General features: G+C 39.5%; 1 protein-coding gene across 1 annotated transcript in view; it reads right to left on the bottom strand.

Moving 5' to 3' along the window:
- Positions 1 to 12,518, bottom strand: part of CHD7 (chromodomain helicase DNA binding protein 7) — a 184,683-nt gene that overhangs the window by 67,518 nt on the left and 104,647 nt on the right. The window contains exon 6 of the mRNA XM_070747811.1: positions 8,482 to 8,620. Coding sequence (XP_070603912.1) covers positions 8,482 to 8,620 — 139 coding nt within the window. The remainder of the gene's footprint in view (positions 1 to 8,481; positions 8,621 to 12,518) is intronic.

Genomic DNA, 12,518 nt, shown 5'->3' with positions numbered 1-12,518 from the left:
AGAGTCTTTGGAGAGGAGCGGCATACAAATCAAATCAAATCAAATCTAATCTAATCAATCAATCAATCAATCAATCAATCAATCAATCAATAAAAATTTGGTCACCTACAAACAAGCAAGATTTCTGGGTCTCACAGACCTGTAACTTCTTCTTTAAGAGGCTCTTCCGTCCTCTACTCATTACCTGTAGTAATGGCACCTGTTTGAACTTATTATCAGTATAAAAGACACCTCAGTCACATTCCCAACTCCACTATGGTGAAAACCAAAGAGCTGTCGAAGGACAACAAAAACAAAATTGTATCCCTGCACCAGGCTGGGAAGATTGAATCTGCAGTAGGCAAGCAGCTTGGTGTGAAGAAATCCAACAGTGGGAGCAATAATTTGGAAATAGAAGACATACAAGACCACTGATAACCTCCCTTGATCTGGGGCTCCATGCAAGATCTCATTCTGTGGGGTCAAAGTGATCACAAGAACCGTGAGCAAAAATCCCAGAACCACACAAGGGAACCTATTGAGAGCAGAGAGCTGAGACCAGGGTAAAAAAGGCTACCATCAGTAACACACTACGCCGCCAGGGATTCAGAGCCGGCAGTGCCAGGCGTGTCCCCTTGTTTAAGCCAGTACATGTCCGGGCCTGTCTGCAGTTTGCTAGAGAGCATTTGGATGATCCAGAAGAATATTGGGAGAATTTCATATGGTCAGATGAAACCAAAGTAGACCTGTTTGGTGGAAATACATCTCATCGTGTTTGGAGGAGAAAGAATGCTGAGTTGCAATCAACGAATACCATGCCTACTATGAAGCATGGGGGTGGCAACATCATACTTTGGGGCTGTTTCTTTGCAAAGGGACCAGAATGACTGATCTCTGTCCATAAAAGAATGAATGGGGCCATGTATCATGGGATTTTGAGTGCAAACCTCCTTCCATCAGCAAGGGCATTGAAAATGAAACGTGGCTGGGTCTTTCAACATGACAATGATCCCAAGCACACCGCCAGGGCAATGAAAGAGTGGCTTCGTAAGAAGCATTTCAAGGTCCTGGAGTGGCCTAGCTAGTCTCCAGATCTCAACCTTATAGGAAACCATTGGAGGAAGTTGAAAGTTTGTGTTGCCCAGCGACAGCCCCAAAACATCACTGCTCTAGAGGAGATCTGCATGGAGGAATGGTCCAACATACCAGCAACAGTGTGCGCCAACCTTGTGAAGACTTACAGAAAATGTTTGACCTCTGTCACTGCTAACAAAGGATATATCACAAAGTATTGAGATTAACTTTTGTTACTGACCAAATACTTATTTTCCACCATAATTTGTAAATAAATTTGTTAAAAATCAGACAATGTGATGTTCTGGATGTGTTTTCTCATGTTGTCTCTCATAGTTGAAGTCTACCTATGATGTCAATTACAGGCCTCTCTCATGTTTTTAAGTGGGAGAATTTGCACAACTGGTGGCTGACTAAATGCTTTTCCACCCCACTGTAAGAGGAGAATTGCTGCAAAAATGAAGATGGGAGAAAACTAATGTATAAGGACAGATGCAAAAGAATACAAAGAAAGGAAGGAACATTTAACATTAAAAGGAAGATACGGAGCAATTTTGATGTGTATAAAAATACATTTATTCCATCAGAAATGGAATTTAGAATAAAAGTAATGAAATAATTTGGGACATAACAGAATGCTAGTTTGTGTGTTTTACATTTACATTTGTAGTATATCAATAACTAGAATTGAGATTACCATTACAACTGCTAAAATGTAAGTCATGAAGGCTGTGACAATAATGAAAAACAGAAGACTACAGGTGTAGTTAAAGCATGTACGTGATTTTCTTATTGACTAGCTATGTAACTTAATGCATTTGTGAAGTCATCTGTGCCGAAGGCCCAAAATGTTGTTATTGCTTCATTGTGTAAAAGGAATGACATTAAAAGTAAATACAGAAACCATAAGAGGATTTCTTCATTTAGTGTTCCTTGGAAGACGTTTAGAAGAATTCAGACTAAAAGGACACAACAGATGGCAATAATTTGCAATAAACAAAATTTGGAAAATATAGTAATTTTATATCAGGCAGGGTATATGCAAACCATAATTTTTTTTTGCTCTTCAGTGTGCCATTGAGAAATGCATGAAGGTGAGAAGGGACGTTGGTCTTACCTGATACGTTCCTTCTCAGAGAGGTGAATATAGCATCCAGAAATGGGTTCAACGCCATCTGCTTGCTAATTGGACTGAGTCTGTCAAAAGCTGTTTAGGTCACGCCTCTGTTGCTATCCTTTAGCAGCTTTTGACGAAGCAAAGCGAAGCGACAGACTCACATATGCCATGGTCAATAAATCCTTAGTCCTCCTGTAGTCCAAAGGCAGAGAGTCCACATACAATTAGTCCCCAAGTGGGGCTGGATGCTATATCCACCTCTCTGAGAAGGAACGTATCAGGTAAGACCAAGGTACCTTCTCCGTTGTGGTGGATATAGTATCCAGAATTGGGACATACCAAAGCCGGCTGTCCATCTAGGAGGGGCCAGACTGTCTGACCATTCCTCAGTCCCTTACTTTCTACTTCCAAAGGACACTCCCACTGAAGCGTAAACGTTCTCCTTATAGTATTTAACGGATGGAGAAGGGGATAACCAGGTGGCTGTTTGGCAAACCTCAAGGTATGCTTGAGTTGCCCATGCCGCCATTCATTTCTAGTGCTTGAAATAATGACTTCCTCCCTCTCAAAAGGGCCATTGGGATCTATATTGCCTGTCTTATCTACCTATTCTGCTGTTGCCTCCGTCTTTGGAAGTAATACTTCTGAGGGCACTGGAATCCCGCACCTAAGTCCTGAAGTTGTTAAGAAGATCACCGGAAGTTTTGGGCTGCTTGTGCTTCCAAATATATGGAAAATGATGGCTGAATTTTTTGCTTTTCTCTGGACTCCATCAACCAAGGTTCCAGAGCCTCCCCAAAGAGTTTGTCTGTGGAGAAAAGGATAGAGGCCAGACACCACTTATGGTGGGCATCCGCCTGCCAATTTTTCAGCCAGACTAGGCACCTGGATGCCACAGTAGAAGCCATTCATTTTGCAACAATCCTGGCCGTGTTGAGGGTAGCTTTTGCTGACAACTGCAATGCAGCAATGACTTCATTAATATCCTGTTGTAGTCTGGTGTTCATTAGTGAATACCTGTTCTGAATCTATTTGAGCCAAATTAAGGAAGCCCTATTAAAAAAGGATGCGGTCATGGACACTATGATGGCCCATGAAGCCACTAAGTAGGCCTTTTGGAGCAACTGCTCTGACCGTCTGTCTTCTGGTCACAAGGTTTCCACCAGATCACCTGGAACTATCAAGGCTTAGTGTAATGCTGTGACAGGCCCATCCACTGTCAGCAGGTGCAAGGCATTGGCCAATTCAGAGGCTATGTTGTATAGCCTCTTTTCTGTGCTGGAAAGATTGGGCCCCGAAGTAGGTGAATGAAGCGGAGACGTGACCACCTCCACAAATAACTGAGGTGTGGGTACCATTTCCATCTTGGGCATTTGAAATGAAAAGAGTTATATCAGGTAATGTTTTCTGATAGCTCTAAATCCTGGGGACACTCCCCCTCTGAATAAATTGTGTGTCCCTCTTGGGATGCTCCTGAAGAGCTCTAGATAGCGTGAGAGCTGTTGTCTTTGAGTAGATATTGGGTAGCCTGAATCAGTTGGCCTGAAAATACTAGTGCTGCAGGAAGCAGATACTGGGAAGTCTGGAGACCTGAAGCGAGAAGCTGCTTAATCATCTTGGCTATGATGGCTTGCGATAAGGTGGGGCGATAACCTGCTCAGCTTGTGATCTGAGACCCATAGCTTTAGGTGTAAAGGTAGTGGTGGATGGATCTCTGACCTATTGACCAGGGACATGATTTTGCTAGTGATCAGTCAAGGAGACCTGTAAATTACCCCAGACATAAGCATCTAGGTTTGGAATTAGCTGGTCCAAGTGGGAGTGAACACCAGTTAATCCTTCAAGTGAGGTCTCTTGTGGAGTCCTGAGTGTGCTGGTTGGCAGCCTTATTACACAATTTATCCAGAGCTTTAGTCCTGCAGCTTTTAACCTTCTGGCCCACTTTTTGGGGGAAGCGGATCTTTGATGTCGTGCTTGGAGCCACTGGTGGAAGGAGCCTTGTGACTGAGAGGACTTATCCATTTTAGAATATCTATAATGTCTATAACTGTTGGAAGCAGTTGGATCCGCCATTCTAGGGAGCCTAGAAGTCAGGCTTGATGGCTCAGTATAAGCAGTCTGCTAATGCGCCGATGGCCCTCTCTCTCCTTCTCTCCCTCTCTTTATCTCTCTCTGGCTGCTGTGACACTTAGAAAGAAACTGCCGAGGAAATTTAAGCGAGAGCAGGCTACCATTTAAGCGAGAGCACGCTAGTTTGCGGAAGATCAAAGAGCCGATTGTCTTGGCAGCTTAACCATGCTATTTATAGCAATGTGGCACTATCCGCAATGTTTCCTAGCCAGAAGGTTGTTTGGCAATTCAAAGACTGCAATAGATGTCTGGCAGCCGCTACGATTACCGGTTGGAAATGGTGGCTTGCTGCTACGTTCAATATCGCAGAAGCTCCTCAAGCAGGAATGGGATGAAGCCCTTATTTCCTCTTGGCTGGATAGTTCTTTTCCATTTGTGGAGAAGAAGGTAAGACAAAAGAAAGATAGCAGCCCCCAAGTCCAAATGTGGTAGGAGAGAGGCAATAAAATTTGCAGCTGCCACTGACAGCTCAGAGCAATGGTGGACGCTATTGATGATGTCTGTAACTCGTATAATGGTGGCTCTGCAGGAAACGTCTAACCGCCAAATGACCATACAAGGAAATCTCCTCTCCCCAGCTATCAGAAATGCACTATCACATTATAAAGGCAATGTCCCGAATATGAAATGTGAATAGTCCTGCTGATTGTCAGGAGCAGCAGGAGCTAGCTAGAGCTGAAGCTCTGCTGTAGGAAAAAAATGCCAGTGACTCTACCAACATTAAGGAGTCCACTGTCAAACTCTCTGAATAGTAGATCTGATGGAATGGGAAATTAGATGAATCCAGAATCCAGAAATGCTCAACCTCAAACAGGAGTAATGGTTGCACAACTGTCCTAGTTGAGTGACTTGAGTCTAAAAGCTGGGAAAGGGTAGCAACAGAGATGTGACCTAAATGGCTTTTGACAGACAGTCCAATCAGCACGCAGATGGAGTTGAACCCATTTCTGGATGCTATATCCACCACAATGGAGAAATTACTATACTGTATGTTACTGTATAATTTGAGTTATACAATACAATATTTTTTATCAATATGAAAGTTACTTGCTAGATGCAATAAAAGCAGTGCATGATAGAAGCAAGCATATGAAAATAAGTAATATATTTAGCAAATGATTCAATACTGAGCAAGCAGTAAGATAAATATGTGTGATATCCCCTTGGATGTTTAATATATTTATGATTTATTTATAATATAATATATAAGGAATATTTGTGGGGACATCAATATATAAATACTTTTGTATGCTGACAATACTATGTTGTTGACTGAGAAGTTGAATAACTGAAACAAATGCTAAACTGTATAATGCAATAAGAAATATGGATCTGAAAATAAATATAGTGACGATCTAGATAGCAGTACCTAATAGGAAAAATGATGTGAATAAATAGCAGAAACAGTATAAATGTATGTTTTTATATATAAAAACAGAAAAGTAAAGAAAGATTAATTTCCGTATTTTGGCAGAATATTTATTTAAGATGGGGAAATTGTTGGAGAATTTTAATATGCATAAATGCTACTAGAATGATAATGGGATAGTATGTTGTCATTGTGGTGCCATGGGGACGCAGTGGTTAGAATATAGTACTACAGTTCGAGTGTCACCAGCTCAAGGTTGACTCACTCTTCCATCCTTGTGAGGTCAGTAAAATGAGAACTCAGATTGTTGGGGGAAATATGCTGACTATGTAAAACTGCAAAGAGAGAGAGCTATAAAGCACTGGAAAGTGCTTCATAAGTCTAAGTACTATTGCCATTTTGAAAAATAATTTGTGTGAATATATATGTGTGATTCTATCCACTTTTGAAGTGAATTTCAGAGTTGAGAATAGTGAAAGAAACATAAATGGAGAAGGAATGTGTTCCTTAAGAAGTATTTTCTGATAAAATAAGGTTAGAGATGTAGAGGTGCTGAATGCATGTTAAATGAATACAAAACTGAATGACCTACAAAAAGGAAATATGTTAAGGTGGCTTGGTCATATAAAGAAAAGAAAATAGGATTAAATTCCAAAACAATCCTATGACGAAACAGTGAAAAAGTAATGATCGGATAAAGCTAATGAGATTTTTTTTTAAAAAGGTAAAACAACAAAATATGCTATAGGGATATGATGGAAACATAGGTCATAATAATAGAAATATATAAGGAAAGAGAGGAAATTGCACTGTTAAAAACTCTATTTAGATTTTATTTTATTGAAATCCTTTTTTCATTAATAATTAATCTTTTTCTACATTTTGTATAAAATTTCTTTCTCTGAAATGGAATATCTAATGTGTATGTAAATAGGTGTTCAGTAAATAAAACCCAATTCTGTAATTTAAAAATTCATAAATAAGGATAGAGAGCATCAGATTAAACCCTATCAGGAGTAAAATCAACTTACGTTTTAAAACCTGCCTGTACACAAATAATGCAATTGGAAGCCAGATTTTTTTCAGGAGTTTTAAGTCTTTATAATCTTTATTATAAGATCATTTGATTTTGAATTATCTGGCTAGATTCAACTTTCTTGGCTTACCTGAATCATTAGCTTTTGATCACTTTTTAACTATGATCATAATGTATTAATTCCCAAGCAAGGAAAATAAAATGGCAAACCTACAAACCGAGATTGCTTAGGAGCAAGAAGATAAGATCCAAAGGACAAAATAATGGATTCTCTAGTTTTCCATTCACACCATAACATTGAAAAAATAGACTGCACATATTCACATGCTAATCATTCATAGCATATCAAGTTAGGTCAGGAATTCTGGCTTCTAAGTACCACAAGTTCTGCTGTATTAGTTGCAGTGATCTACTAATATTAGGCATAGTATTAATGAATCTTGACAGCCAATTTAGTGTAGTAGGTTAAGCCACCCGGATATAAATCAAGAGACTATGAGTTCTAGTCTTGCCTTGGACACAAAGCCATCTAGATGACTGTGGGCCAGTCACTTTATCTCAGTTGAGGAAGGACTTAAAAAAAATAAAACCTTTACCAATAACACTGCAGGAACTTGTCCAGGCAAGGCAGAGGACCTGAAGGCACCAAAAAAACCCAAACCAGTATTTTGGTATACAGTGATCCCTCGATTTTCGCGATCTCGTTCTTCGCGAAACGCTATATCGCGATTTTTCCCACCCGATGACGTCACTCTCTTCCTTCCTTTCTCATCTTTCTTTCTCTCTCTCTTTCTCTATCTTGCTTCTTCCTCTCTCACACTCTCTTCCTCCCTCTCTCATCTCTTTCTTTCCTTCTCTCTCTTTCTCTATCTCTCCCCCTCTTGCTGGCGGGCGGTGAGCGGGCGGCGGGTGGGCGGGTGGCAGGCGGGCGAGCGGGGGCATCAGCGAGGAAGACCCAGGGAAGGTTCCTTCGGCCGCCCAGCAGCTGATCTGCTCGGCAGCACAGCGAGGAGCCGAATCGGGGTTTCCCCTTTGCGTGGGCGGCGGGGAAACCCCGATCTTCGTCTGCTCGCTGCTGCTGCGCTGCCGAGCAGATCAGCTGCTGGGCAGCTGCAGCAGCAGCGAGCAGACAAAGATCGGGGTTTCCCCGCCGCCCACGCAAAGGGGAAACCCCGATTCGGCTCCTCGCTGCGCTGCCGAGCAGATCAGCTGCTGGGCGGCCGAAGGAACCTTCCCTGGGTCTTCCCTGCCGCCCACGCAAACTCCACCATCTGCGCATGCGCGGCCATGAAAAAAGGGTGCGCATGCGCAGATGGTGTTTTTACTTCCGCAATCCTACATCGCGAAAAATCGATTATCGCGAGGGGTCTTGGAACGGAACCCTCGCGATAATCGAGGGATCACTGTATATCAATACTATTTATTTCCTATATCCTATTCCAGCAGGAGTTCAGTTTCTATTTTTTATTACGGTAACTACAATTCACCAGAATGTTCCAAACCTAATCTTTCATTAAACTCAACTACAGTGAATTTTAAAAAAAAATCATAATTACTTCAAGTAACTTATTCATGATAGAGCATTGTACAATTCAGATAAAATGAGGCATGACTAACTTGACAGCAAATGGACATTTCCAATTTTTTCTTAATCAGTTTCTTTTTTAAGGGGTGTGCTTTTGTTTTCTTGTAAAACTAAATAATAGATTAGCATTATATCTGAACGAGGCCATAGTGCTCAACAATCAGGTATGAACAAATGACCAATTGAAGTACCTGAATTCCTCCATCATCTTCCTCTTCAGGATGTGGGGATCCTAATGGTGTTTTTTCCACATCTGAGTTTTCAGAAGCTTCCTTTCCTTTGTTGACCTTTTTCTTCGCTGCACTAGATTCTGATTCTGTTTTCTTGTTACTGAAATAGAAATACCTTTAATTAGCATTGATTATACAAATCTTTTCCTATTCTAAAATGGAGTAGATTTCCAGAAACTATTATAGCTGTTTCAATTTTGTCAATCTAATTAATTTTTAAATATTATTTTATAAATGCTATCAGACCCATTTAATCACAATATGTATATAAACAACATAAATACAAAAAAAGTCAGTTTGTTGAAAAGGCTAACAAGGTATACATGATAAAACAAATTGAGAAAAGTAACTGAAGGACAAATATTGACATGTTTATCTTAAGCAGCATACATGTACACCGACCATGTATTACCTTTCTTTAGAATTCTCCTTTCCAGGGTGGATATCTCAACACTGCATAAGTCAGTATTAAAATGGGGCATGGATAGAGTTGAAGAACTTACATAAAATGTAAAACCTGGTCTCCAATAAATAAAATTTAGGCACTTCCAAAACCATTCCAGTAGAACACTGAGCATTCATAATGCCTTCATATTGCCAAATATAATAATAGCAGAGTAAGCACATGGGAATCTGTTGATATTAATATTGTATTCAGGACAGAAATGGCAATTTTTGCTTCTATGTGGGATTTCTGAAAAATAGTCCCATAACAGATGAAGCAAAAATTAGTAAATGTGGATGTAAGGTGTACATATTATTTAAAGCCGCCCTGAGTCTTCGGAGAAGGGCGGCATAGAAATCCAATCAATCAATCAATCAATCAATCAATCAATCATAAAGACAAATTCATGAATATTCAGTTGAAATTACTTTAATAACTGGAAAAACCACATATGAATACATACACAATTCCACAGAACTCCATCAGATATAATGTCAAATTCCTAGAAACCATACATGTACTTTTGTCAAATATATTCCTGATATTCAGAATCCAAAAAAGAAGAAAAGATTGGATAATTTATTTTTCATTTGACTTTTTATGCTTACGTCACACTAATAGGTTTCTAAAGGGACTGATTGAGAATCATTCTAATCCATTATTTTTACAAATAGTAAACACACATTTAATTTCCAATAAGCTCCAAAAAAGATTCTGACATTGCCAAACATTGGTTGATACGAGTTAAGAGTCAGAAGACAATCATTTTCTTCCAAATGAATCTTCACAACTGTTCTGTTTCCAACCCTGCCAGTGCATATATACTACATGGACAGTACCCTCCCCTACTATGAGGCTCCATTTCCAGCATTTATTTCCGCTCTAACTGCCACAAATTATACAATGCTACAGCTGAATGCAGGGCCCCTTTCCTTTCATCTGCACGCCAAGAGCAATCAGATTACCCTGGTAACCAGTGATCACATGACCAGCACCTGCTCTTTTGGCTGGATGCCACTGACTAAAGCCATCTGCTTCCCTCAATCAGCTTTCAAACATTTTCAACACCTGCGCTGCAGCATTTTATGGTTTCTTTTATCAAATCAGGGGAAAACTGCTTCCCAAACTTTACATATTTCTCAAATTTGCTTAAATCAAAGGTAAGCCTGTCGTGCTTGTACTGTTGCCAGATAAAGCAAGTTGACAGGTTACTACTTTTTACTGGTGACCTCTATCAATCAGACCATATAATTTAGTTTAATAATGGTTAGCATACCTTGTGTGCAGTACTGCTTGTGAGTGGCTAGCCTGACATATTGATGAATTCTTTAGAGCAAGTTTGATAACATGCTAATATCCTAAAAAGTGGCAAGGTGCATTGTCATTCTCTGTTTTTTAAGACAGAGAGGAAATATAAGTACTTACATAGAAAGAAGGTTCACTCTGAATTGAATTAAATTGTCTGCAGAACCAGCTGTGCTTTTTAAAAAAAAACTTCCGTAATATCACCCACACCCATCCACCCCCCATCGACTAGAGCAGTGTTTCCCAACCTTGGCAACTTGAAGATATTTGGACTTCAACTCCCAGAATTCCCCAGCCAGCGAATGCTGGCTGGGGAATTCTGGGAGTTGAAGTCCAGATATCTTCAAGTTCTGGACTTCTGGACTTCAACTCCCAGAATTCCCCAGCCAGCATTCGCTGGCTGGGGAATTCTGGGAGTTGAAGTCCAAATATCTTCAAGTTGCCAAGGTTGGGAAACACTGGACTAGAGGAAGGGAATGACTCTAGACAAACATAGTACACTTAAGCCTTGTGGTTCTTTCAAGATTATCTTTTTATTGTCCAGACTGGACTCAATGTCTTCTACATAGTTTTCTACCACTGAATTCTTCATTTCAGAGCCCTAACTATCTGGAGAGGATAAGAAATTTGCTATTCATAAAAATATTAGGGATCTGCAATCTTTTCTTGATAAATGCTAATTCATTCTCTGCTGAGATAGATAGGTAGACAGTGTAGAAGAACAGGCTGCTGGGAAAACTGCAGGCACCTGTGTTGTCTTTTACCCCACTTATTTGAGCCTTCTCCCCAGTGGCAGCACAGCAGAATTGCTTATAAAAGGCTTAAGTTTGAAACAGGTGGAGGAAGAGGTATATGGGCCTTTATGATTCAACAACAGGAGCAGACGAACAAAGATGCTAAATGTGAGGAAAGCATGCTTTCTTGACAGACAAGGAAAGGGTTTGGAATAAAATGAAGAGGCCAAGCCAAGCCCACTATTTAGAAGCTGCCAGTGCTTTAATAAAGTAGAAATTAAGAGTAAATAAAATAAATCCAAGAAAATAATTAGGGAAAAGATTTAAAGATAGACCAGGGTGTGTAAAAATAAAATACCATGGCGTTGTAGTAAGTAACAATACCAATAGCTCACTAGTAGTAGAAACAATATGTTTCTACTGCCCCTACGCTTCCTGCCTTCCGTAAACTCCTTAAGACCCACCTTTGCCATCAGGCATGGGGAAATTAAACATCTCCCCTGGGCACGTTTAATTTATACATGGTATGCTTGTGTGTGTGTCTGTTATTACATGCGGTTTTTCTTAAATCTTTAAATATTTTAATTAATTGGATTTTGTGACTGTTTCGCTTGTTGTGAGCCACCCCGAGTCTTCGGAGAGGGGCGGCATACAAGTCCAAATAATAAATAAATAAATAAATAAATGTCCCAAATGTGATTTTTCAAAAGAAAACTGGATTTTGTTTTTCCTTGGTGTATAATGGCGCTTAGCCGTAACATTTTGCACCCTTGGTTCAGTACATGAACATTATCAATTTCTTTTTTTTTTTTTTTAAATAATTTTTTATTATACAAATAATACAAAATATAACATAATATACAAAACATAAAACAATGATCGTAACAATTGAGAACGATCGAATGGCGTGTCGATTGACAAGATACAAATTGTGAGCAAGAAAAGGGGAGGGGAAGAAGTAGATAGGGAGAGGGTAGAGAAAAAGAGGGAAAAAGATAGAAAGGATAGAGAATGTAGAAAAGATAGAAAGGGTAAAAGGTTGGCGAATGTCCAGGGGAGCTGTACTGAGAACGAGAACTGTTTCCTATTTCATTAGCTTGTTACCATGGTTCGGTTTATTTATCAAGATTGGTTAGTGCAGGTGTTGAGTTAATCAAGTTAAAGAGATTTTAGAAAGCAATAGTAAAGATACTGTCAATATATATATAAAGTCTCTTAATATTATATTAAATATAAAATAGCTATATACCAGATTTGTAACTGGTCGAGCTTGTATCTAACATATCCTTCTTATGGCGTGTTATTCTCACTCTTTTTTCCTATCCAATTATAAAAAGGATCCCAACAGTTATTAAATGTATCCATTATTTCGTTTCTTACTATTATAGTTAATTTCGTCATCTCTGCGCAGTATGTAATTTTTTTTATTATTGCATCATTCGGAGGTATCTCCTCATTCTTCCACCACTGCGCAAAGGTTAGTCTGGCTGCTGTTGTTAAGTGGACAATTAATT

Source organism: Erythrolamprus reginae, chromosome 3 (genome assembly GCF_031021105.1).
Source record: "Erythrolamprus reginae isolate rEryReg1 chromosome 3, rEryReg1.hap1, whole genome shotgun sequence".
Classification (NCBI taxonomy): Eukaryota; Metazoa; Chordata; class Lepidosauria; order Squamata; family Dipsadidae; genus Erythrolamprus; species Erythrolamprus reginae.
The sequence above is the reverse complement of the archived record's forward strand: the minus strand, read 5'-3'. Positions and strand labels throughout refer to the sequence as shown.